Source organism: Zonotrichia leucophrys, chromosome 2 (assembly GCF_028769735.1).
Source record: "Zonotrichia leucophrys gambelii isolate GWCS_2022_RI chromosome 2, RI_Zleu_2.0, whole genome shotgun sequence".
Taxonomy (NCBI): domain Eukaryota; kingdom Metazoa; phylum Chordata; class Aves; order Passeriformes; family Passerellidae; genus Zonotrichia; species Zonotrichia leucophrys.
The window spans coordinates 121,286,775-121,313,360 of record NC_088171.1 but is presented as its reverse complement, the minus strand read 5'-3'; the positions used below and the strand labels follow the sequence as shown (position 1 = coordinate 121,313,360).

At 41.1% G+C, this 26,586-nt stretch overlaps 1 protein-coding gene across 1 annotated transcript; it reads left to right on the top strand.

Annotated features, from left to right (window-relative positions):
• The first annotated feature begins 1,149 nt into the window (after positions 1-1,149).
• RPL7 (ribosomal protein L7) lies at positions 1,150-8,820 on the top strand. The gene is made up of 7 exons (XM_064706225.1): positions 1,150-1,292; positions 2,410-2,512; positions 3,220-3,386; positions 4,033-4,170; positions 4,532-4,641; positions 5,729-5,939; positions 8,756-8,820. The coding sequence occupies exons 1-6, from the start codon at positions 1,279-1,281 to the stop codon at positions 5,935-5,937; spliced, it is 741 nt and encodes a 246-aa protein (XP_064562295.1). The 5' UTR covers positions 1,150-1,278; the 3' UTR covers positions 5,938-5,939; positions 8,756-8,820.
• Positions 8,821-26,586: the final 17,766 nt, after the last annotated feature.

Here is a 26,586-nt window from a genome sequence, read left to right as displayed (position 1 = left end):
TTTATAATATTGCTAATGAGATCGAGTGATACAAACGTCTGTATTAGCACAAAATAACACTATTGTAAAAAAGTGAACACTGATACACCTGTAACTACGATCCAAAGCACTCTCAATAATGTTCTCGGGCGCTAATGCTGTGCGACACCTCTGCGTGCTTTTAATTTGCAACAAATAAAGTCACTAAACGCAGAGCTCGGCATTCCTTATGTCTACACGGTTTTTTACACCGGACAGTCATTTGCTGCTCAGAGTTCCACTAATTTCTGTTCTTCCCGTGTGTGTGTAAGGATGTGCCGGTGTCTCCCTGGGTGATTTTAGGCGCGCACAGGATGAGACTTAGGAGCCACAACCCTGAGCAGCCTTCCAAGCTGCTGTGCCGGGCAGCGCTGCTTCCCGAGCCGCCCTCCGTGCTCCACGGTGCAGTTACTGATTCTGTACGGCGAACCGAAAAGATGCCCGGCCTGATGAAAGCACACCCCGGCAGGAAGGCAGCCCGGGGTTCCCTTTCCCTCGTGCGTCCCGGTGCAGGGAATGCGGGCAGCATTCCCCCCCAGCTCCATTCCCGCCGCGGTACTGAGCGCGGGCGGGAGGTGGCGTAAAGGACAGGGGTTAGGGCTGGAATAAGGGAAATCCTGCCGCATGCAGCCCGCTGGCAGCCCCGCCACACAGAGCTGCTCTCAGCCTCCTCAGGGAAGGACGGCTCTGGTGGCGGAGCGGGACCCGCCCGGCCCGGGACACAGCCGATCCCGGGATACAGCCCGTGCTCGGGACATAGCCGATCCCGGGATACAGACAGTTCTGAGACACAGCCCGTGCTCGGGACACAGCCGATCCCGGGATGCAGCCCGTGCTCGGGACATAGCTGGTGCCCGGGACACAGCCCGTGCTCGGACACAGTGCTCGGGACACAGCGGATCTCGGGACACAGTCAATGTTTAGGACACAGCCGACCCCGGGACACAGCCAATACTCTGGAAGTAGCGGGTGCCCGGGACACTGCCAGTGCTCGGAAAACAGTTGATCCCCGGACACAGCCCGATCCCGGGACACTGCGGATCCCGGGACACCGCCGGCTCCAGCCCTGCTGGGCCGAAGCAGTTCCCGGCCGCTTTTACCTCAGGCACTTCCGGGACACCCCAGCGCTCGCACAGCGGTCAGGCACAACAGTGGACGTCCAAACTCGGGGTCCTGCCGGCGGGCAGGGCCTCGTCTACGCGGGCGAATGAGCTAAGAGCGCGCCGCGCACGCGCACGCCCCTCTCTTCCGGCGCTGACCATGGCGGACAAGGAGTGAGTCCCGTCCCTCCCGCCGCCATCCGCCGCCATCCGCGGCCGCCGCGCCGCCCGAGCCCTGCCCACACCGCCCCCGGGGCCACCGCGCCTCCGCCGGGGCTGGGAGCAGTGGCAGGGAAGGACCGGCGCGGCGGAGATGGAGCCGCCACCGGCCCGGGCCTTCCGCGGGCGGCGGCTGCGGCCGCAGGCCCTTGGCGGGGTGGGGAGGGAGAGCGGGCCCCGAGCGCCGTGGCGGCCGGGAATGGGGGGCCGGGGCGGCGAGTTCCTCCGGGCTGGGCGGGCGAGCAGGGCTGTGCTGGGGCGGGAGCAGGGAGTGATTGTGCGCCGGGCTGGTATCGGCGCTCCTCAGGGTGGCTGTGGCTCTGTAAACGCTGTTCTGGCAAGTTTTGTCGTGTCTGAGACTTTTAAATTTCCGGGACGGGAGGGAACGGGGCACAGTGATGTCAGGAAGCTCTGCCTGAAGTTAAGGAGAAGCTTCTCTTCCGTACGAGTCACCATGGACTGGAACAGGTTGCCCAGAGAGGTTGTGGAGTCTCCCTCCCGGGGGTGTTCAAAACCATCCGGGTGCAATCCTGTGCCATGTGCTGTGGGACGATCCTGCTTGAGCAGGGAGGTTGGACCAGGTGACCCACTGTGGTCCCTTCCAGCATCACCCACTCTGTGATAGTCTGAGCAAGTTGAGAGTCCTGTCAAATAAATTTCACAGTACTTTCAAATAAGCTTTTGCTGCTCAAGTACCTGTTAAAACGTTCATTGTCCAGAGAGAAGTTACCTTGAAAGGTCTTTGTTTTCTTACCAGTTGTAGCAAAGTAGAACAGGTCTGTGTGTTCATGGTTGTGTGCAGCTCTGGTGGGTTTGTCAGGGTTTCTTGTCTGGCACAAAATGTGGGTGGTGCAGGTTCTGAACCAGATCATCACCCTGCTCAGTGCCAGGGAGCTGTCCTGGGATGCTGTTCCAGGCCTGGGAACAGTGAGGATGAGGAAGATGCAGTGAAGTGGCTCAAGGTAGCAAGGCCTGCACACATGTTCTGTTTAAAAGTTTTGGTGTTTGTCACGTGTACTGTCACCGTGTTTCTTTCCAGCAGCTAAAAGCTTTTGTTTGTGCTCTCATGTAGAGTAAAGAAGGTGCCCTCGGTGCCCGAGAGCCTGCTGAAGAAGCGGCAGGCCTATGCGGTCATGAAGGCCAAACGTCAGAAGAAGATTTTGGCTATAAAAAAGGTGAATATTCTCTGATCCTTTCACTGAGATTGCTTATCTGCTGCAGTAGCAGCTGCTGCTGCTACTGGTGTGATGCAGTACAGAAATTCACAGTGTGTTGATATTTCTGGAAGTTTTGGACTGAAAGAGGCTTTTAGAGGCTGATGACAAAGTTCTGGGCAGAGTTAAGGGTGAAGTGCACGGCTGTCTGTAAGGTACGGGGCAGGGGTTATAGCCTTTGTAAGGGGAGCTTGGTGTGTGATCAGAGAATCCTAGAGCTGTAGGGGCTTACAAGGGGCCTTTAAGATCATCTAGTTCCAACCCCTGTGCCATGGACTGGGACACCTTCCACTCGACCTGGTTGCTCAAAGATCCAATCCAGCCTGGCTTTGAACACTGTTAGGGTTGGCCTATCCACAGCTGCCCCGGGCAACCCATTTCAGTGTCTCACTGTCTTTGCAATTCAGCATTTCTTCCTTATATCTAACCTAAATTGTCCAGCTTTCAATTTGTACCCATTACTCTTCATTACCACTGTGCTGATGGAGAGTCAGGAATGATAGCATGGCTTGCTGTGTAGCAGCCTGCCAGCTTCTCTGCAGCATCACTGAGGGTGTTCTGAGCTGTGTTACCTGGGGGCAGTTCTGCAGTATGGCATGTTACTTGAAGGTGATTTTCATGTGTCCAAAGGCATTTTCTGACTTTAAGCAATTTCCCATTTGTTGCAGTACCGCAAGGCACAAAGGAAGCTGATCTATGCGAGAGCCCAGGCTTACCACAAGGAGTACAGGCACATGTACAGGCAGGAGATCCGCATGGCCAGGATGGCCCGCAAAGCTGGCAACTACTACGTGCCAGCTGAGCCCAAACTGGCTTTTGTGATCAGGATAAGAGGGTAAGCTTGGGTACAGAAATAAGCAATTTTATGTTCAAGAGTATTGAAGGTGGCTCTCTTGTTACCTCTCTGTTTTGAGGGCTTAAATACATTCATAAGATAAAGCCTTCTACAAGAGGCTTGAGAAGTTGTTGGTAGATATTGTACATGCCCTTGAGGTGTGTTTAATTAAGGGCTATGTAATTTTGCTGCCTACTGTTCTTGAAAATCCCTGATTTTTAAGAAGACAAGGCTGAAAATACGTGCAGACAATTATTCTTTCTCACCTTTAACTTGATAAAATTACATGCTTCTGTTCCCAAACATTCTGCTGAGCTGTTCCTCAAGTGTTTGTTTTGTTCTACTCTGGTAAAGTGCAAGAGAAAACTAAAACAAAAGTGTGATTGGAAGAATTACATTCATGACAGTGCAAGGCTAGTTCTAAATTGTTTCAGTATAATACTTAGTTCTTTTCGTGGAAATGGATGTTTTAACTTCCTACTGAAATACATTGCAATAGTAAATTAATTTACTGAGCTTGCTTTGTGTAATTCATGAACTGTGTTTTTGTATGGGAGCAGTGCTGTTGTGTTTGGGGTTGTTTTTAACCTGATACCTTGTGTTTCTGGGATGTTGATAACTCGGGCTGTTTCACTTTGCTCTCCAGTACCAACGGTGTCAGCCCGAAGGTTCGCAAGGTTCTGCAGCTTCTTCGCCTGCGGCAGATCTTCAACGGCACCTTCGTGAAGCTCAACAAAGCCTCTATCAACATGCTGCGGATTGTGGAACCCTACATTGCCTGGGGGTCAGTGAAAGGCACGAGGCCCAGTCGTACCTAATCAGGGTGCAAGTGTTGAGTGGGTTTTGCATTTTGCTATGCTGGACTTGCAGGGGTTTTTAATCTTCTGTGTGCTTTCCCATCTTTGAATTGAAAATGTGGTTAAGGCAGTGCTTTAAAGGTAACGACTGCTAGGTATGATTGCACTCTCATACTGATGTTCTTGGGAACTTGGTGTGAGATTTGCTTCTGTGTTTACATGTGGACATGCTGAAATGATCTTTAGTTATTTGGTATGGAAGTCCAAGTCAGGGATGTTAAAGCTGCCATGAAATGAGGCTTGCAAAGACTTAAAATTCCTTTTTTGAATGTGACTGTTTTGTTTCAGTTACCCCAACCTGAAGTCCGTGCATGAGCTGATCTACAAGCGAGGTTACGGCAAGATCAACAAGCAGCGCATTGCTCTGACCGACAACCGCCTGATCCAGAAACGCCTTGGTAACTTCTGCTGGGCAAACGGGGAGATCAGTGCTTGGCTGGGCAGCTGTCCCCAAGTGTCACTGCAGTGCACTGCTGTTCAGTTGTGATCTCTACTTCTGTCCTAATTGTTTAATGCAAAACAAGCTGGAAGTAACTTCCATCATAAAGTATTGAAAACAGGCGTAAAGAATCAAATTTTAGCCTTTTAAATTTGTGATGGTAAATGTAGCCTCCTTGACCTTTATGGGGTCAGCAAGTCTTTGAGTAAAGAAAAACCACTGTACCATGAAGGAGTCATCATAGCTTTGAACTTTAATATTAGACATTTTGTCTTTGACTTTTGTGATCTGGTAAACAGACTTTTTAAAACTTGTTGAAAGAACTAGGTAGTATAGTGATCAGTGTATTCTGTAAAAGCAAAGCATGGTGAACAGTTAGGATACAGGCTGCTCTGGAAAGCTCCCTTCTCTTGCAGTCATGCCAGAATGAGTGAAAGTGACCACTCAAGTATCTCCCTTTTTTGGGCAGTTAATTTGCATTTTCCTTCAGATTAGGCTGTGTCATGCCTCTTTCTTTTCCTGTGCAGGGGATAAGCATCCAAAAGATACATGTATTCTGTTGTAATCTCTTTTTAGCACTGTGTTTTACAAGAGTTACCTTGTAACATATTGCTGAAGACTCTGGAAAAGCATTAAGGAAACATGCTTTAGCATTTATTCAGCAACCTAATAGCTAGTGAATTTCCCTGAGTTAAACATTGCAGTGATTTAGGTGGATTTAATCTAGCTTTTCTCCAAAGAACAGTGTTTTGCTAAGATTCAGTAGGTGCGGGTTGTTTTTTGTTGTTCCTCACTGCTGCCAGCAAATATTTAACAGTTGAAACTGATGCCTCTTGCCAAGTATGCCATCTAAATGTTTACTTGGCTGGAGATAATCCATTTTAATTGGAAAAGTCAGTCATTCAGTTTCATGACAAAGTGAGTGGTTTTCTGACTTCCTGAAGTTTATCAAATTAAGTAAGCATGACAGTAACAACATGATAATTTTTAGTTTGTTACTGACCAGTGCCTCTGAAGTCTTTCTGAAAACTGTGTCTGAATTTTAGGAAAGCTTGGCATCATCTGCATGGAAGATGTGATCCATGAAATTTACACTGTTGGCAAGAACTTCAAAGTTGTGAACAACTTCCTTTGGCCCTTCAAGTTATCCTCACCTCGGGGTGGAATGAAGAAGAAAACAATCCACTTTGTGGAAGGTGGGGATGCTGGTAACAGAGAAGACCAGATCAACAGACTCATAAGGAGAATGAACTAATGGTGAGATACTGCCCAAGGCTGTCTGGTGTTCAGCTCTGCAGGCTGCTGTCATTTGTCAGACATTCAGGTTTAATAGATGCTCACTCATTCTTGGGTGGTACCTACAGTACAAAGCTACTTGAACAATATGGTGTTCTGGATTTATTTTGGAAGCCTTACTAAAGCTTAAACATTTGGGAAGTTAAATTGTCAGTGTCACTGATATGTTTAGGAGATACAAACATTACCAATAACTTGTTTTAAAGCCTTATTTTATGTTGGGAAGCCTTGAGATCTTGGCTGAAACTTTTAAGCTTCATTAATAACTTGTTAATATGATTGAAATCTTGTGATTGCAAGTACCATTTTTTTTTCAGGTTTTCTAGAAAAGCCTGATTAAGACTGGTCTAAATTTTCAGCTTGTTCAAGCTTCTGAATGATTCATTTAAAGCTTTCATGTATAGTGGCCAAGTTGGTAATTTTGAAAGACTGTTTTGCCCATTTGAGTAGTCTGTCCTTTAGAAATGAGAAGGTCTACTAGCACTTGAAGTGATTTAACAGTGACTGCTGAGTCCTAAATATAGGACCTACTCTAAACAATGTCTTATTTATCTATTGTTGTCACTCTGCTGTTCCTGCTTTGGTGAGAAGTCTGTACCATTCAAAGCCAACACATTTTGCAGAGTTCTTGTACTTCGCTTTGCTTTTTAGACCTTAAGTGTTGCCCATATCTTGGTTTCAGTCAAATATCTTTTTGGTTTGACAGGTATGCTGGCATTGTCTTAGGGTGTTTGGAAAGGATGTCAAACAAAAACCTAATTTTCCCCAAACTAATTCCTCTAGAGTCAAAATGGTTTTTTTTTTGTTTGGCTTGTTGGGATTTGTTTGGTGTAGGGCTTTTGTTTGACTGGTTTTTGTGAGATTCTGTTTTTTCTTTTAGATAAGATACACAATTTTCAGATGAATTTATAGCTTCAGAGGATTGTTACATAAAAATGAGTAGTGTTGTGACTTTACAATTTAAAATAGGTACAGTTCCATTTGGATGATTCAGAAATTGAATTTTTTGAAATTTGGAAATTAAAGTTTCTGAGGGGAAAGAAGTTTTATGTTTTGTTTTGCTACTTTGGGTTTTTTTTTCCCTCCAGTCTTTTAAAAATACTCTTATAACCAAGGCCCAACAAATTGAGCTCATTGGGCTCTGCTTTCTGTCTAAAGAGCTAAAGGAGATCTAGGAAATACTTTCCATTTGATTGACAGCGTTAATTCTTGAAGCGTTTTTGTAGGCTGCTGATTTCCTCAGTTCAAGCTCCTTGCATGTTGTGCTGTTATCTCCCATCTGTGAAGTCAGAGTTTTAAAGCGCTGTTTACATGGCATGTGGAAATTCCAGCTTCAGGAAATAGTTCCTTACTGGGGACAGTGTTCTTGCAAAGCTTTTTAGCTCAACTATAGGAGGATGTTGGTAGCTCTGAGGAGCAGAATTGCTGTAATGTTTGGTGCCTGGGATGATGTTAAGGTACTCCCACTACCATTCTTGTAGAAATTTTGCTGCTGGTGGCAGAAACTTCAGTACTGGCAAATGTGTCCTTGAAGTTAGTGCATAAGCAAGGCTGAGGAGGACTGTGTGCTCCTGTCTGGTTTCTGAGCATGATGCTGTTTTTCATGGAAACACTGCAGCTTTTCTTCAGTGTAGATCCTTTCTGCTCTATCTTCCCTGCTAAAGGAAAGGCAGATCTACACTAGTAGTGTTGTTTTCAGGAGCATTCCTAGAGATGGGAAGCTTCTAGCTCACTATTGCAGTTGTTCTAAGTGCCTGTGAGGGTTGGTGTTTTGGCAGAGAAACAGGGGATATTCATTCATGTTTTTCACTGGACTTGCTCAGCAATGCCATATAAGTCGCATACATTAGAGCTTTACTTCATCTTTAATTTAGGAAGTGACCTTGCAGTTTCTTATTTTATGCTTATAAGCAGTTGTTATGCCTTTCCTGCAGACTAAATCTAAGATAACTGCTTGTTCTTGTCTCCTCAACTTTCCTTTCCTGCTGTTGTGAATAGAGTGCATGTTTAAAATTCAGGTAGCCTACATGTAGAAAGAAGAATGTTGTGGTTCCTACTGAGGCTGTGGGCAAACTAGAGTAGTAGGTTCAGGTGACATACAGGCAGTACTTTCTCCAGGTAATGTCATTATGAAGGGCTGTGTATCTGAAGAAGAGTATTCCTCTTTCCTATAAGTAGATTGTTTCCTGCTGTTTGTCTTTATTTCTTATTCTATTTGTCACTTACTTCTTAAGTGATATTCTCAAGTGAATGAAAAAATAGACTTCCAGTACTGATTCCTTTGTATAGACTGGGAGGAAAGAGCATAGTACTTGAAAGCAGCATATTTGCTGTATGTTGCTTGAAAGCAACATAAGTATTGGCAACATACTGAATTTCATCAATTTTTCAAGCAAACTTTACAGGAACTGGACTCAAATCAGCTTTTCTGCTTTCATTTTTGCATGTAAACAGTCTCTGAAATGTGCCAAAAATGAGAGTGCAGCAAAAGTTAGAATTGCACAATATCTTGGCATGTCTTTAAATATCAAGTATAGGTATCAGTGGTTCAAGGTGGAAATGTTCATCCTGTTAGGTTTGGTACTCAAAATCTCAGTTTGCAGTGAAGAGATGTTAATGTAGAAATTAGTTACCGTGTGTGAGACTACTGCAGTCTTAAATCCAGTGAAGCAAAAGGAGTGTTTTTAGCCAAAATTACAAACTGTAAAAATGTATTACACTTTCATGTTTGAGATCTACATGTGCCTAATTATACCTTTTTCTTCTTTGCCTTACAGGTAAAGATGCCCAGCTGCAATATTTCGAAGTCTGGTCTGTTAATAAAACAATCTTGCACAAAACAGTCTGTTGTCTCGATTGGTGTCTTTTTGTGATCTTCTTCTGAAGTGGCAGCGTTTGTGAGATTCAGTTTGGAGTCATGTGTTTCAAAGAACCATAGTTTGAATTAGCAGTATGTAGATACTGCTTAACATTCATTTGGAGGAAGAAAACTTGGAAGCATTTTGCAGGTAGTAGATGAGGTTTTTTGTTGCAACAATAAATCACAAACTGAGCTGTGTGCTGTTGTTGAGTGGGCAGGGTTCCTGCTTAGTTGTAGTGCACCAGAAAGCTATGTGAAAATCTTTTTATGTAAAGAAAGCAAATGTAAATCTGTTCTTAACATCAAAGAATCATAGAGTGGCCTGTGTTGGAAGGGATTTTCAAGTTCTATTTTCTATAAGATCTAGTTTCCATGCCCCTGCCATGAACACCATTCACTAAACCAGGTTGTTCAGAGCTCCATCCAACCTGGCCTTGAGCACTTCCAGGAATGGGGCATCCACAGCTTCTCTGAGCAACCTATTCCAGTGCCTCATCATCCTCACAGTAAATAATTTCTTCCTAAAATCTAATAAAATCTACTCTCAATTTGAAGCCATTGCCCCTTGTCCTGTCCCTGCATACCCAGGTAAATAAGGCTTATTGTAGGCTCCCTTCGGGTACTAGAAGGCAACAGTCAGGTCACCTTGAAATCTCCTCTTGTCCAGGCTGAATAATTCTGGTTCTTTTAGCCTTTCCTAATGGGTGAGGTGCTCCATCCCCCCTAATCTTCCTCATGACCCTCCTCTGGACTTTCTGCAGTCAGTTGATGTCCTTCCAGTGCTGGGAACCTCTGAGCTGGATAATTCAAACTTCGAACATCTTCAGGTAATTTTTGCCAAGGAAGTATAAAGTACTTAACAAAATAGTACTTTTTTCCACATTAAATGTAATCACTCAGTTTAATGACATAATTTGTTTGCAGTGTTAGACTGCAGGTACTATAAAGTAGAAGAGCACAGTATTCATGAGGATATGAACAGTTGCTGATAAATGTGTAGGTGTAGCAGAGAACAGATTAGAAAGCCAGAGACTGGTAAAACATGTAACTCGGCATTCAGACTGATTCCTCATCTTGCAAGCACTTTACTGGAGGAGTCTTAGCTTGCTGAGGCATTTGGTGCAACAGATCAACAAGTTGTGTCTACTCTGACTGAAATATTTGGGTTTTTTTCAGATCAGGTACAGGCAAGCTGTATTAAAAGTGCCAGTGAAGGCTCTTCTTATAAAATTCACTGTCATTGATTTTAATAACAATTTCTGCAAGAGCCTAGTTCTGCACTTCAATTTAAATAAAACTTAACAACAGTTCTAGTTTATTAAAGTTTCTCAGAAGCTAGTTTTTAAATAACATAGAAATTTATGATGGCAGCTTAACTAAAAATAGTTGATTGCTTTTATTTGTGAATGTGTTTGGACATTGGCAAAAGAGCTGAGTGTCAGTCACTGGGTGTTTCCAGCTACTTGAACAACATTGTTCTAAAACCAGAACTAAAAATTCCCCTATACTGAGCCAAGCTCCAGAATGTAGTAACACAGCTGCTTGTGCCTAAATACAAAAGTACCAACACCTTGGTCCATTTAAGCTAAGTGCACTAAATCAGAAAAAATGAACATTTCCTCACAGCTATTCAGTGCAAGTAATAGGACTACATGCTTGAAAGAGGTTTAATGTGTGAATGAGTTTGAAAGCATAAAAGTATTTCATTAGGCATCTTCATAAAGTGAGTGATAAGCTATTTTACAAGGAAGAAAAGCATTTTTGTAAAGTTGCTGGATGAAGGGGAAAAATGTTACAGTGAAAATTAGAATAGTCACTTTGCATGATTAATAGAATTGATTTTGTAAGAGTACAGGGTTACTTCAGTTTAGAATTGCACCAACGAGCAATGAATTTTGCATGTTGGGGGGGCTGTACCCAAAGAAAGTCGTTGACCTTGGTATCCCTGTTCATTTGTTACAGTTGGAAGTGTGTTCACTACTTCCCCACACCATTTTCACTTATTTTCCTCTGACTCACACATGTTATAGTATCTTAACAGACAAGCATTTTGTGAACATAAAAAAGCCATACAAATGGATCACAGACATTGTGTGATAGGTAGAGAGCATAAAATATTAGCTCATTAAGTTAATCGGTTCTGTAGAACCTTGCTTGTCTGATAAGAGTGCCCTATAGGTCCCAGATTTTGTTTAAAGGAGTACATTGTAAAGCATTAGTGAGGAGAAAGTTAATTTGGTTTTCATGGTACTTAAGCAGCTCATTTTTCTTGCCTGTCTCTGAAATCCTCTTTCAGGTAACAGCTGCAAAATGTTAGTACATAGTGTGGAAACTAATACTTAAGTGTAGCTGTGTTTGAGGCAGTAATTTGGTGTAATTGGTCGCCTTTAATAGGATAGCTTTCAGGATTTTTGGTGTTGCTTTTCAGCATGTCCCATAGTAGGTGTTTACAGAAACAGCTCATAATCTGATAGCTGAGGTCAGAATTTGCACTAGAAATGTGGCACAGTCTACTTAATGCATGCATTTTGGAGCATTTATGAGGCAATTTAAGTTTAAAATGTAGCAGACAATGACAACCCCTAAACAAAAAATAATTCAGATCCTTTGTCAATGTTTTATGATAAAGTTCAGGTTCTTGGAAACATGTTGTTACTCGTTCACTGTCCATAACTGCCAGCTGCTGACACGTTCTGAAATAAAATTTCTGTGAACTCCTCTCCCCTTTCAGAATGACCAACATCTTCCTGTTAGTTCCTCAGAACTGAAGCCAGAAGCTTTACCTAATAGCTATTGGAGGAGCAACAGGAGACTGAAATGCTAACAACTCACAAAATTTTCAGGCATGCTAAGGTTTATACGCTTTTCAGTTAATTGATGTGCCTTTCTTTGCTGGTGTCCAGCTCATACAGCCTGTTTCACTATCACCAAGTGTAAAGTCATACATCTGGAAATGGAATGGGAGCCCATCCCAAGGATCAGTGTTTCGAGAGAAAGTTCGGAGACATGATGGATAGTCAGCTGAACATAAGCCCCTACTTGGCCAAATGCAATTCTTGGATGCATTAAAAAGGGAATATCAAATGGTATGGGGGAGGCAATACTACTTTTGTTCCAGTAGTGCTTACACTGGTGCCAAATGCAGTATCCAGTTCTTGTGCCAAAAATCAAGCACATGCCTTGTAATACTCACAGCCCTTACTTTAAAGGCAGACATGGTTACAAAATGAGTATCTACCTATAATTGCCTTCATGAAGAAAAGTAGTTTGATAATAGAGAATTCTTTGATCTAACAAAGCTATAATAGGATGAAATGTCTCGAAATTGAATCCAGATAAATGTTGGGCTTTAAGCAAACAATTTTAATGGAACATAATTAGACACTGGAACATTTAACCAGTGGTGTGCCTGGTCCTTTGTTAGTGGTCATTTCTAAATAGAAGTTTTGGATTTTTCATTCTTTGAAATATATGCTATATTTCTAAGAGATTTGTTGAGGGCAGTCCTGGTGGCTCTTGCTCAGCAGAAGTTACTAAATGCAGGCCATTCAGGCACTTGAGAGATACAAGTTAGAGCCTTGTTTTAAGGTGTCTGGCCCCCCAGAGTGACATTCAGAATGGTTATTCAGAGTGTTACATGCTTCATAGGGGAACTTGGACTACAAAGTCCAATCATAGTGCACAAAAGGGTGAAACACCTAAACCTCAGCGTAAACATTGCTCAGGAGAGAGATGGTAGGACTTCATATGGGGCCTCTATGTGCTTTGCTGCTTCTGTCTGTTTAAAATCCAGATCTGGCAGCTGTCTCCTAAAACTGGGACCTGTGTGCTCTTTCAAGAAATGAATAGTGTATACTGTCCATGTTGAGTCCCAGCAAGCAGAATGGTGTTCCTGCTTTATCCAACAGGTTTGCTTACACTTAGGCAATGGGTTTGTTCAAACCACTCCTCCCATGTCCCATCTTCCAGAAGACTGTCCTTTCCATAGAACTGTAGGTGAGAAAATCTCAGCATGTTGCTCCTTCTTAAAGCTGCACCAAAACTCTAAGGCAGGCAGAAGATTAAAGTTTTAGTTTAGATTAGGAAACTGCAGAGCAGACAGGTACGAATCTGAAAACAGTCAAGCTTAGAATGGAACAAAATCTTAATTTCCCAAATCCCAGACAAAATGTTCTACTTAACTAGTTTTGTCAGGTCTAAACTGTAGTCAGGATTTCTTTGTCTTTCTGGATCTTTTGCATGATTATGTGCAGGTCTCTTCTATAATGTTCCCATTCTTGGCATACTTGATTCTTTCTAAAAGTATTTGTACTGCACCAGACTATTCCAGGCCTTTTTGATCCCTAAAACATGCAGGTTTTGATATAAGCGAGCTTTTACATGTTGCAGTTTTTCATGAGTGAAAAGCCTGAGAAAGCACTGAGCTCATGAAGTGCAAGTGCTAAGAACTAGGATGTTCAGGAACTATTTTCTACATGTAGTTTTTTAGTTGGTCTGTAGATGATCACACCAGCCATTTCTAGTCTAATTTGTGAAAACTAAGTACTTGTGATCTTGGCTATCTTGCAAATAAGAGCAAATTTTTGAAGTCCCAAGCTGTAACAATATTCCCCGATTTATTTTTCTAAAGATAAAAAAATCTGCTTTTGCATGTTATTGCAGTATGAATACTGCTAAGTATTTCTTCATATAAAAAATAATTGCAGAAAATATCTTTCATGATGAAACAAGTAGGTACTTGGAGGAAAACAATGAAAAATAAGGGCATGTGCAATCATAGGGCCATGGGCTGTGTATGGGGAGGAAGTCACGTGCAAAGTTAAGTAGAGGAGGGAAAGGGAGCAGAGGGAGGTGTAGGCAGCAGTGTAACTCTTCACTTGCTTAGCACTGTTTTGGCAGTCCAGAGGGGCTGTAAATCCAGTTGAACTGGCCAACATGCTACATGCTTTACATGCTTCCCTTCCTGAGTTGCTCTGGCAGTCAGAGGCGTGTTGTACAACTTAACCAGTCCTTGGAGCCTGCCTGGGGTGCTGGATGTCTCCTGGTGTGTGTGTGCTGCCCAGGCCCTGCAGCCCTGCCGTGGAGCTCTACCCGTGGCACATTTCCACTCCTGCTGCACTTTGTTAGGGGCTGTGCATATCTGATGGTAGCTGTTATCCACAATATTATGTTCTTTATTGCACCATAAAATCCAATAGAAGATTTCAAGTCCTGATCATTCCAAATATCTCATGAATAGAATAACACAGTAGTACCTCATAATTTCAGCGCAATGCATGTTTAATTTTTTGATGCTAACACTGTATTTCACATGTCATAATAACAAGGCCTCCAAGATAAAAAGAAATAAGATACAATGAGCCAAGAAAAGTAGGAAAATGGGATTCAAGGAAGGCTCTAAGCATACCTGGTTTTAGTTTGAAAAACAGACAGACTCTATCTTCTTTTGCTAGGTATTATTTAACAACTGAACTATAAGAGAACACGTTTAACTAGTAATATTGGCCTTTTTAGTGTCAATCCTAAATTTCTAATTTTAAGTACTCTTTTTTAACCTGAATTGCTTTTTAAAAATTTTGATATTCCCTCCTGCTTCTGAAATACAGTGGGTGAGGCTTTTCTTTATATGAATGGTCTCCTGATATGCACTTACACACATGCTTTGTGGGAGAAGCCATCAGAATTGCAAGTGCATAATCATAGAATCATAGAATCATAGAATTATAGAATCATAGAACAGTATCCTGAGTTGGAAGGGAGCCACAAGGATCACTAAGTCTGACTCCTGGCCCTGCACAGAACCAACCCCAAGAGTCACCGTGTGCCCTAGAGCACTGTCCAAACACTTGAACTCTGCCAGGCTGGGACTGTGACCACTTCCCTGGGGAGCCTGTTCCAGTGTCCAAACACCCTCTGGGGGGAGAACCTTTTTCTAATATTGAACCTAAACCTCCCCTGGCACAACTTCAGGCCATTCCCTCGCGTCCTGTCACTGGTCATGACAGAGAAGAGATCAGTGTCTGCCTCTCCTCTTCCCCTCCTGAGCAAGTTGTAACTGCAATGAGGTTGTCTGTGTATATTCAATAATTTTCTGTGACTGAGATGGGTTCAAATTCACATGTATAATTCTGCAGCAAAAATTACCCACACTTCTGACAAATTGAGTTTTTCTGAGTAATGGCCATGCTTTCTTTTGAAGTTAGCATTACATATGGTTTGAATTATCCTACTGGCTTGAGTATCTTTTGGTCTATAGACATCTATCATGGATGTTAAATAAATTTAGACTTGATCTAAATACAGAGATTCCTTGCCCTGCCAAAATGTGCTTTACTCTGGACAGGCACAGCAAGACAATTGTAGGAGACAATTTTGGCTGCTGCAGTCCTGCAGGACTGAGCTTGTAGTAATGCTTTAAGTACCAGTTTGGGTACCTATCTGCAAAGGGACTGTGTCCAGACCCAGGTCTGAGCCAGGGGTTTTCAGCTGGAGTGAGAGGTGGTCTGGACCAGCAGAGCGGAAATATTCCTGGCCTGCTCCCTCTTAGCTCTGCTCTTTTTTGTTTGTTCAAATGAACAAGACTCTTTTTCGACCACAACTCACTACTTGATTTTTTTTAACTTAAATTGGCCTAATTTCTTACAGGTTCTGCCCTTGTGTTTTGTGAAAAGCTATGGAAAAACAGGGTATGAAAATGAAATAACACTTTGATTTCTATCTCTTCCCTTGACATGTTGGTTTAAACCAAGCTCATTGATTCTTCACTATACAAGTAATATAGATTAATAATTTGTTGTGTCAGACAAACAAGCAAAGACCTGAGATAAATTTGCAGAGCTTTTGTTCTGGATGCTGTATGAGCACTTTCTGTAAGACCTGTTGTACTGAAGAATCTATAAACTAAAATAAGCAGAACTTGTAAATCAAGTGATAGCACATACATAGCACATGTGATCTTTAAGATACAATCTTAGTGAATCATGTTATATTAAAAACATTGATATGCAGTCAGATTTAAATTCACTTTTTGCTAAATGCCTTGATTACTACTGGTTTTGTTCATTCCTTTGTCGCTTTCTTTTTTGCTTTCACAAAGCATGCATGATTGAGAAAAATAGACTATTTCTGCCTCAGCTATACTTTTTCAGAATGCAAATTTTGATTCTTGTGTTTCATTTCTCCTCATGTTTTCAATCTGAGTCTTCCTGAACCAAAATTTAACAATGGGAATGAACTTCTTCTAACTGTTGCTCAGAAGCTGAACTTTTGAAGTGAATATATATATTTTTTTCAATGGTAACCTGTTACTTCTGAAATAAACCAAATAAATATATTCAGTTTTTCTTCTTATTTTTTATGTGATATTTTTTTAACAGTATAGATAAAGCTGAGTGGGTAACAGTTGTCCTACATGGGAAATGGACAGAAATTTGTCGACAAAGTCCATGTATCTCTGAAGAAAAGCAGGTCATTTCTCTGTCTGGGAGTCAGGATGATTAAATTCTCCCTACACAGATTATTTTTCCCAAGGGCTCCTGTTACTTAGCCATCTGCAATGTCTGCTCTTGAAGTGCTGAACTTAAACCTGTGTCTTTGTAATACAGAAGTGCCATGAGTTGCTCCTGGGTCTTTAGGACCTTCAGGACCCTGTCGAGATGCAGAAGTTGGTGGTGACAGCTCTATCAGACAGAAAGGCTCCTGCAGTAACACGCTGTGGAAATGCTCCTCCTGGTAACACCCTTGTACAAAGTTACACATAGCTGAGGGCTATTGCTCCAGTGTGTTGAAACCATTTTGTTTTAAGCAATTGTGCTTAAACTGGAGTCCAACAATACTACTATTTGTTACATGAAATTTCATTAGAATTGCATCCAGAGCAGGCCTCAGTTGGGAAGAGAAAATAGCCCCCAGTCCAAAAGCTGCCCATTATCCATCTGGAGCCTTCACAAGTGAAGTGCAGATCCTGTAATCAATTTGTGTTTTGGATGCTGATGAATAAAGTATCAGAGCACATGTCAAGCTACAAACTCTGACAAAGGTTTGGTCACTTTCTGAAAGTTCAGTTGGAAAGAACAAGGCCATTTTGTGGGGTCTGCATTCTAGGAATGGCTGGGAAATGCAGGGCACATGGTTTAGAAGAAAGTAATAACCTAAGCACTAAAAATAGTTGTAGGTACTCAACACCATGTACCTTTTGGTCACTTACACAAAGCCTGTAGGGACATGGCAGGTGACTGTACCACAGTCAGTTTGTAAATGAATCTCTAGATGGAGCCAAAACAGATCTCATGCCTGAGTGTTGCAGACAGAGAAATGATTTTTTTTCTACTGAAGGCTTACAGCTATGAGAAAACATTCAATTCCATACCAAATCTTTGTATCCACCTGTAAATTACTGAAGTTCCTTACTGATTTTGTTTTAGGGCTTAAAGCCTAAAAAATTGCAGTGCTTGTAGTCTAAAAAATTGCGTATCGGTACATTTTACTACATATTAATGGTTAATGTAGTGTCAGAATCCCTTATCTCACAGTCAATCTTCACATATGCATCCATTACATAGATAAAATCAGTAGGAAAAATTTATGATGCGTCTTGTAATATTTGCCTGCGCATTAATGATTTTTTGAATTGTCAGCTTTGATATGTGCTAGTCATACACATTCCCTTTTGGGGCTGTGTTTATGGTGTGACATCTGTTTTACCTGTCATTTACTAGCCCACTGTTTTAGAAAAGAATTTACCAGCTTATATGTTATATGTGCTGGCTTAACACTCCTCTTGTCTGTGGTATCTATTGACAGGTTAGGACAGAAAAATGCTTAAAACTCTCTTTCCTAGAGAAAAGAAATTGCGGACTGCAAATATAACATTGAGGGAAAATAACCCCTGACTGGTTTTATTTGTTATTCTTTATTATTTTCATAATGTAGACAATATAATAATAAAGAAACTCTTTACAGTTGTGTTTCCTTTCATTTATCCCTCATAAAACTTCATAAAAATATGTGATTTCACAGGCTCACAGTGGTCACTGATGTATGTGGAAGGGTGGGAAAGCACTTATATTAAAACTGGTCAAATTAAAACCAACTTGGTAGGTCCTTTTTGGCACAGAGTCTCCTCTATCCTGCTGTCTCACTGGAGCTAAAGGTAGCTGAGCTGTGGGACATTGCGAGTTTGGTCCACATTGGATTAAATTAAGAGATAATTACAGCTCTCAAATATATAGCATTTTGCAGTGTCTGTGAAAAACTGCTTAGACTGCATGATCTCAGGCTCATGAGATAACTGCAGCCTCACAGTTGCTTTCCTCCTTGGCAAAGAGAGAAGATGCCAGCAGTTACTGCGCTCACAGGTGCTGCAGAATGCCCCGTGAAGCAAACTGAGAACCACGAGCTTTGCCTTGCTTGGGATCCATCTAGCACTAATCCTTGAAACATTCAACTGTGTAACTCTTAGTTGTTCAGCCAAAAGTCCTGCACCACATCATTTCATTTCTGATTTCACTGCACAAGATAACTCCTCTTTTCAGAGAGCATTACATGCTGAGTGACCCAGAAAGTTTTTGTCCCTAATAGTGGAAGATCTTTGCTCAAATCACGGCATTGACTGATAGAAGAGCTGTAAGCATGCCCATCTCATTGCAGTCTCAGTTTCAGGGCAGTAACTGCCTTTACTCAATGTGTCACTGATGAAAAGTGTCCATTAGACACAAAATTATGGGAACTTGGTCAAGGTAATAAACCCACAGTCTGTTACAGTGATTTATTCCTATCATAGTGACCTGCAAAGAGAGAATGAGGTAGGTCTCCCTACGTATGCAGAGAGTGGCTTTGCCATGGTTGCTGTTGAATATGGGTAACTGTACTAGGTGATATGGCAACTCTGTTTCTACCGTGGCATTCCTTTATGATCCCTGACGAAGCACTAAAAGCCAGAAAAACATTCACAGTGAAACGTCAAAGAGTGGAACTTTCATCTCAGAGCAACAATGAAATGTGATTTATGTGAACAGAAGAGTGTGCTCTGCAGTGACAAGGGGCTAACTTTAAAGTAAATGAGAACTTGGATAACTAACGGAGACGAATAATGAAAAAAAATAGTTTGGAAGGAAGCTCTTGAAGTCAATCATCTGCTTAAAGTACTGTAACTTCCAAGTTAGATCAAGCTTTCAGAGCACTGAGTTTTGAAATTCTCCTGGGATGGAAATGATACAGCCTTTCTACATGATATCCAATTATTCTCACATAACTAATCTTCCCTCTTGCAATATGGCAGTTGCCTCTCCTTCCATTGCTGTGCTATGATAATGGAGTCTGTGCTCTTAGAGTCATTCTCTAAGCTCTTTTTAAATATTTTGAGTTTGCAATTTTCTTTGTTCTCCTTTAGTGTTTTCCTTGAGTTAAACTGACCTGGTTCCTTCAGTCTCTGCTAATATATTCCCATGGTGTAGATGTTGGAGCTAGATGATCTTTAAGGTTCTTTCCAGTCCAAACCATTCTGTGATTCTATGGTTCTATGATGCTATGCTCCATCTTCCTGAATTACCTTAGTAACCCTCTAGATTTCCTTTTGTGCTGGCATATCTACTGGAAGGTCCCAAACTGGGCACAGTACTCCAGAGGTAGCTTCATCAGTGCTAGGTAAAGAGAAATAATCTCTTTCTTCAGCCTACTCGCCATGCTCTGGCTAACACTGATCTGTGTGCAGTCAGCCTTCACCATTGCACGGACTCATGCCCACCAAGAATCACGTTTTTGCTAGACAAACAACATCCACAGCCTTTTCCTCACTCACTAAGTGGGTCACCTGGTCACAGCAGGAGGTCAAGCAGGACGGATAAAACAGATCATAAATGGATCCCATTCAGCCCCACAGAGCCCCACATGTGTGTGTGATATAGCAGGTTGCTGACCATTTTCCCTTGGATTATGGAGGCCTCCTTCAGTTCTCCATTCCTGTCTTGCAGCTCAGAGGGCTGAGTACCCTGAGGACAACTGGTCCTATTATCCCTCCATCCACAATGTGGGGCTTGGGATTTTGTCTCTCTTTACAAATGTCCTTCCTTCTGTTCATCTTCTCTGATGCTATTGTATGCTCAGCTCCTCTGTTGTTCCTCCAACTTGTTGCTCACCTTGTGCCTCCCAGCAGCTGGCACTGCTGGAAAGGGTGAAGCACAGGACTGCAGACAGTCACCTCACACCCACAGCTCAGCTGCCTCCTGCTTCGAATTGTCTTGGTCCCTCTAACATGACTGCGTGCACTGGCTTGCCATTGTCTGTCAAAGGGACCTCAGAATTCGGCACTGTGGCCTTCCTGCTCCTTTTCCCTATGTTGTCTCTTCTCAGCCCTCCAATCTGTTTGTAGCCCTTGTCTCTAGGCACAAACAGAGTTTGTGGAGGCAAGGACACTGGTTTCAGAATTCCTGTGTTTTATTGCTGATACCTAAAGGCAGCGTGTAAGAGACAGAGGTTCTGGGAGAGAAAAATGCCTCAGTTCATACTACCATGAAAAATTGAATTCCACTGTATTTAATGATTGCAACTGTGTTTTTCCTAATTTTCTAGGTACCTGCCTGGACGTCTCAGGATATTACTTGCAAAAGCCTTGAGAGCTTGCAGTAAGAGTAATGAGATCTACATTTTTGCATATTAAGGGCTACTCATTGCAAGTGCCTTGAACAAACCAGATCCAGCATGCCTCAGATTAGGCAACCAAAATCAACAGGTATTTTGAAATGTACTCTTTGTGTGGAACAGCCCCTCTTTTACAACAACGGTGAAATAATTCACTTTGTGGAACACATGCATGCACTGTAGTGAGAAAAACTCCTAAGAGAATTCATAGCTCTTTCTTCAAAACAATATGTATTAAATCATTTGGAGGGCCACACACTGAGTATCAAAGGGAAACCAGTACTGGATTATTGTTCATTAAGTGAGCATCGTTCATCTGATGCACCAAAGGAAGCAGGAGTGCTGCTGAATAAAAAGCCTGTAGCTAAATAATGACACTACAGCTTAGTCCAAGGGTCAGTGAAGGAAGAACAAGACTTCCATGATGTCAATTCTAGTATTAGTACACTATGGAGAGCTTATGCTGGATGTAGGCTTCCCACCAGAGTTAAGCATAGGAAAGACTTTGCCTTTTTGCTGAATGCACACCAACCCCAGGATGTTTTATACCACTTCCTCAATATACAGCACAACAACACTCCCCACTGTTGCCTTTTTAGTTACACCACTAATTGTTTAACAGCCTTCCCTGCCCACCACCCACTCATTTTTCCATCCTTCATGCGTTAATGACCTTAATTGATCTCAGGAAGATGATGACAGTGACAAGAACATAACTATTGAAAAGAAGCCAGTAAGATCATCAGGCTTGTCAGCTGGAGCAGATCCTGGCTTTTTGGGGGCTGGAATTTGTGACTTTGTGTCTGTCAAATTTGGTTACTTTTGTAAGGCTGAAAGCCTAAACTAATATTTTCTGCTTTGCTGCCTTTTTCTGAATGGTTACATTTTCATCATAGTCATCACCTTTTTCTAACTTGGGTGAATTTGAGTTATCTGTCCAGGATGAAAGATGGAAAAAAGAAGGAATGATGACAGTTAGCAAGCTGTGACACATCCACTGAAACATCTTGGCTACCAAAAAGCCAGCATCTCCTCCAGCAGATGATCCTGCTTCTGAGCCTTCATGTTCCACCTCATATGCACTGTTCTTGTGTATTTAAATTGTACTTAAGTCACTGTATGCATTTTCATTCTATTACCTTCATTCTTATGGTGAAACCTGCTTTGCTCTCTGCTGACTTACTAAGAGCAATGATCCACTGAAGTCAGCCTTTTCTACCAGGAGGAAGATGACTAAACTATATGGAGAACAGAAACAAATTGTTTGGTTTTAAATTGTTTGGTTTTGTTTAATGGATTCATAACAGGAAGTGAGTGAATTTCCATGCTCATATGAGGTATCCAGCTATTATAAGGAATGCTACAAAGACTAATGAATCCAGGTTTCCTTTAGCAGTCAAAATCATGGTGCTGGCTCCCTGTCATATGGGATAAAAGATTCACATAAATTTCCATGTCTCTTTCTGGAATAGAGGAATACTTTATTTTGGGGACACACACGTACAAGTAGAAGAAGTCACTTCCCATCATCTTCATACCACATGTTCCTGGAGAACTCAATATTTGTAATAATTTTTTGTCTCCTACCCATGTTTACACAGGGGAAACATAATTAGAGGTTAGGATAAAAAAGGCTCTAAGAAAGCAAAACAATCCAGCAAAGAATTAGTAATTCTGCTGTATTTCTTGTTCCAAAAAACAAATAACTATTCTTTACTGATGTTGCACCACAGGAAGGGTGCAAGAGCAACAACACAGATCTTGGGCTGATGTCATTGTTTTCCATGACAATAGCTTCTTGAGGTAGTCTCTTTAGCAGTCAGGTCTTATTGCAAGATCTCATCTATTACTGGTGAGAAAGAAAAGAGAACACCCACAGACACTCTCTTCTGGGAAGTGGGCAAAATGATGGTCTGGTTTTCTTCCAACAAATAAACTAACAGCAGCTAGATTTCAGTCTGCTGTAGAGATTTCTCACAAGCAGATTCTCCCTCAATGGAATCAGGTTAACTCTTTTTGCTTGTTCAGTGTTTTCTTTTAAAAACTGCATGGCTTTACACAGGAAATGTTTGGTATTTACAAAATCCTTCCAAAGGGAATGTTTTAAGGCTTTTACCTATAGGATTAATAAAATATTTCAAGTAGTGCTTGATTCAAATAGAAGGTGAACATTTCTTAAAAAAAGGTTAAAGTTAAAATCTTTTTCCAATTAAATGATTTGAATTTAAAAGAAACCTGGACAACTCTAATCTTTGACAGAACAGCCCTCTCAGGAAAGCAAAAGCTGATGTCCTTCCCCACTGTCACAAAGACCAAACCAAAGCAGCTCAGGATGGTTTGTCATGAGATCATCATCCAAATACACTTTCACCAAAGCTCCTCCATCTTGACCATCTCCTCCCTCCTATTCTAACCTTAGGACTGAAAATTTTGAAGTTTCTTTTTTTTCTACCTTTCCTCCTTTCACACATGCTTCTCTCTCTTTAGTGACACAATTCACAAGCCTTAAACAGAGCTTTGAAGAACAGTGTATTGGTGTGTTTCTAAAGCACTTTCACTGTTTCAGTCATCCAACTGAATCTAAATGCTGTTGTCAGTTATTTAGTTGTGAATAACTCAAACCAGAATGATTCAGTTCATACAGCTGGCACAGATTCAGGAAAACCAATAGGCTGAACTTGATCAAATTTTTATCAGTTAAAATGTATTGAGCTTTTCAAACATAAAAAAATATTGCCTAATAAAGGTCAGTGCAAAAGCCCATGTAATGACAAGAAAACGTTATTTTTGGATACTAATGTATTGTCTATCAATTCTTTATTTGCCTTGTTTAGCAAAAACTGGAAGAGGCATGCCACAGCACTTATGCATGAAACTAGAGCTAGTGCTCTTTAAACAAAAGAATCAGCATGAGAGCTCTGAGCATGTTCTAAAACCAAAATCATTAAAAATGTTGTTGGTATCTTAAATATTTATTTTAAGGCTGAATCTAATTCTAGCTTTCAGAGACACAAGCCTGTTTACCAAATAAGGCATCAGATTGCTTAGTTTCATTGAGATAAGCCATTTATTTCAATATTATTTAATGCTAATGCAATCAACCAAAACTTGACATATTTGGATCCAGCTGTTCTGAATTAGAGGCCACAATTTTCCCGATTCCAGCAAGAAAGTTAGGAACAAAATTATGTTGTTTTGGGTTTTTTTTCCTGTATTGTCTATTATTATTATAGACTAGCAACTATGTAAGTTAAAAAGCCCCAAGATTTTAATAATGCCAAACACTCAATTGACAGCATTAAAAATACCATTTTATGAATTAAATTTTGTCTATCAGTTGAAACCAAACTCTATAAAAGACTCATCTAAATAATCATGGAATAGGCCTTTACAAGAATGAAATGAATTAGTTCTGCTGAAATGACCAAGAAAAAGATCTAGGTGTTCAGGCCTTGGTAAAGGCTTTGGATACTTTAGCTAAGGGACCAAGGAAAAGCTTTCCACCTTATCTCGCTAACACACTAGAGAGATAAGTATTTTCCTGGGTAGTCAGTTTTTTAGAAATAGTTTAGGGATGATTATGCAATAGTTCTCAGATATTTGTATCCTAGAGATTCTAGGAAGGATTCCTAGAAAAAGTTCTCTGTCCTAGGGAGCAGCCGAAGAGCCCAGTGCAGGGCAGAATGTTAAATGCAAGAGAATGTTAAATGCAATCAGCTGCAATCCCTGGTTCAGGGAGCTCTGCCACAGGCATCAGCTGGACTGATATTTCAAACAAAGTGAAGATATGGAGTGGAGAAAACAGTCTAAGGGGCTGAAGGGAGAGCAGGAGAGGGCAGCACTGACATCCCAGCTGATTGCTTCCATGCAGATTTAGCCTTAGGCACAGAGGATCAGAAGCAGCATTAAGGATAAATAATTTCTGCACTCTGTTTGATAAACGTGGTCATGTCAAATGGAAAGAAAGTTCCTCAGGAAGGAGGATGTCCTCAGGATCCATAAGTTGACCTGCTCATGGTTCAGATTTCTTAGGGGACTCCAGGATGCTGCATCTGACCAGCAGGATGAGGGGGAGTATGACTAGATAAACACCTGAAATTTGGAAAAGCTAGAGAAAAATTATAAATAATTCAGCTACGTGAAATAACAGTTCTACTTCTCTGAATGAAATATATGAGAAGGAACACACTTTTATTGCAGCAACAGAACTATACCATGGGCCATATGTTCAAATATTTGTTACATGTTTAAGAGTTTTCTGAACCTGTGGTGGTTCACTCTGAGAATTTGTACATCCAAATCCCTAAAAAAACATTAGTGGAAAACATTAAAAAGATATATTTGGCTAGGACTGGAGCATAGACTAATGCAGGTATCTACATTTCATTTGGTGATCTGGATTTTAGCTGTCAGAGAGAATTAGTTAAATTCATTTAAATGCAAGAGTGAAGAATATGTCTTTCAGCTTTAAGTACCAGTTTTGAGTCCCAGTTCAGCAACCCTATCCAAGAATTTGGATCTAGACAGACACCTTCTTCAACTAAAATTGTACAAGCTAAGAAAATTTTTGGTAAGGCCTCTGAAAACAGAGTCCTGACCAGATAAAGTTACAATAAACTGTCTCAAAAGTAGTGGTTTTCTCATTTTATCTTAACTGAACAGAAAAATTAGTTACTGAGGAAATACTCTAGAAAACAGAACAGAGTTCATTAAGCATGCAACTTATTGGCTGGATATCAGAACTGAAATGTCATGAAAACTTGTAGCGATCTAGTCAAGTGGAAAATAAAACCTTGACAAAGTCTTATACAAGTAACCTTCAACATGTAAGAGAATGACCATATCCACCTGCAAGATTCACCCTCTTTGAAACAGAGACAGATGAAAGTACATGAAAACCTTGAGATACATGAGGCAGTTGACAAAATATTAAAACAACACAATACAGGTTTTTCAAATTATAAAATCCAGGCCTGGTTAGCCAGTCAATTCCCTTTATTGGCAAAATGTCCTAAGGGTAATTTTGAAAATCATCCATAAGTATTCCATTTAGCTACACTGCAAGAAGAAAGAAAAATACATAAAAAGAAAACAGAAAAAAAGAAATACCCCATGAAAACCCCACAGCTTTAACAGCTTAGTCATGAGGATACTCTGTCAGAGAAGGACAGAAGGTTTATAGCCTGATTCCTGAACACATTTCTTTGCAATAGTGAGATACAAAGAACAGATTGTATGGATATTTATATAGCAGTTGGCAAGGTATCGCAGCTTAATTTATGTATGATCAGCTTAATTTACATGGGTTTACCCATTTCATTCACTTCCATGACCCATAGATGCTGACCTGAAGTGGAATAAATGTACTTTCTGACTTAGAACAACTATTCAAGAAGCAAAATGTAACTTCTGTTACAAGACCTGGACAAGACCTAATGATTTAGTCACCATAATTTCTTCTTTTGATAGCTGTTGATATCTAATATTTCAGTAGAAGCAAAAGTTTATCTCCCCAACAATAAATTACCTAACTATAGGTCTTTTCAGTCTGCACATTACCTAGTCATTTAAAAAATTCAGTCTGTGCCTAAATTTGGGCTGTCCTTCAGATCTCCATTCCACAGTTTGGCATTTGATTTTGTACTACTGTGTTAAAAAACTTTTAGGTATTTTGTGATTTTAGCCCTTCTTCTAACTTCCAACGTGGTAATATTTACATGCATGAAGATTGGACTAATTTACTATTTTTTCATATTCTTTATGTATTGCACCTATATTTCTGCCTGGGTTCTTTAATATACTTAATAGTTTTGTTTCTTCAGAAATATGACCACATTTCTAATTAATTCAATAAAAATGCTTAGCAGGTTTAATGTCCCCTGATTGTTATGTTAACTTGTCTGAATTTTAAAAATGTAGAGTACCTGCAGCTCCTACAGACTTCTTCAGAAAGCAGAAGAAAGCTTCTCTTTTTTCCTCCAGAGACTGATATCCACACAGTGAAACTTGGCATATTTGGTTCCCCACAACATGGCACTACATGTTAAAGGAGATACTAGCATTATCTTCCTAAACCAGCTAAATTTAGGGTGAAACCTTTGACAGTTCTTA

What these genes read in the sequence shown, in the direction of transcription:
- RPL7 (XM_064706225.1), top strand. An exon ending in AGATTTTGGCTATAAAAAAG is followed by an intron (nt 2,513 to 3,219) that starts GTGAATATTCTC and finishes CATTTGTTGCAG; the next exon opens with TACCGCAAGGCACAAAGGAA. An exon ending in GAACCCTACATTGCCTGGGG is followed by an intron (nt 4,171 to 4,531) that starts GTCAGTGAAAGG and finishes GTTTTGTTTCAG; the next exon opens with TTACCCCAACCTGAAGTCCG.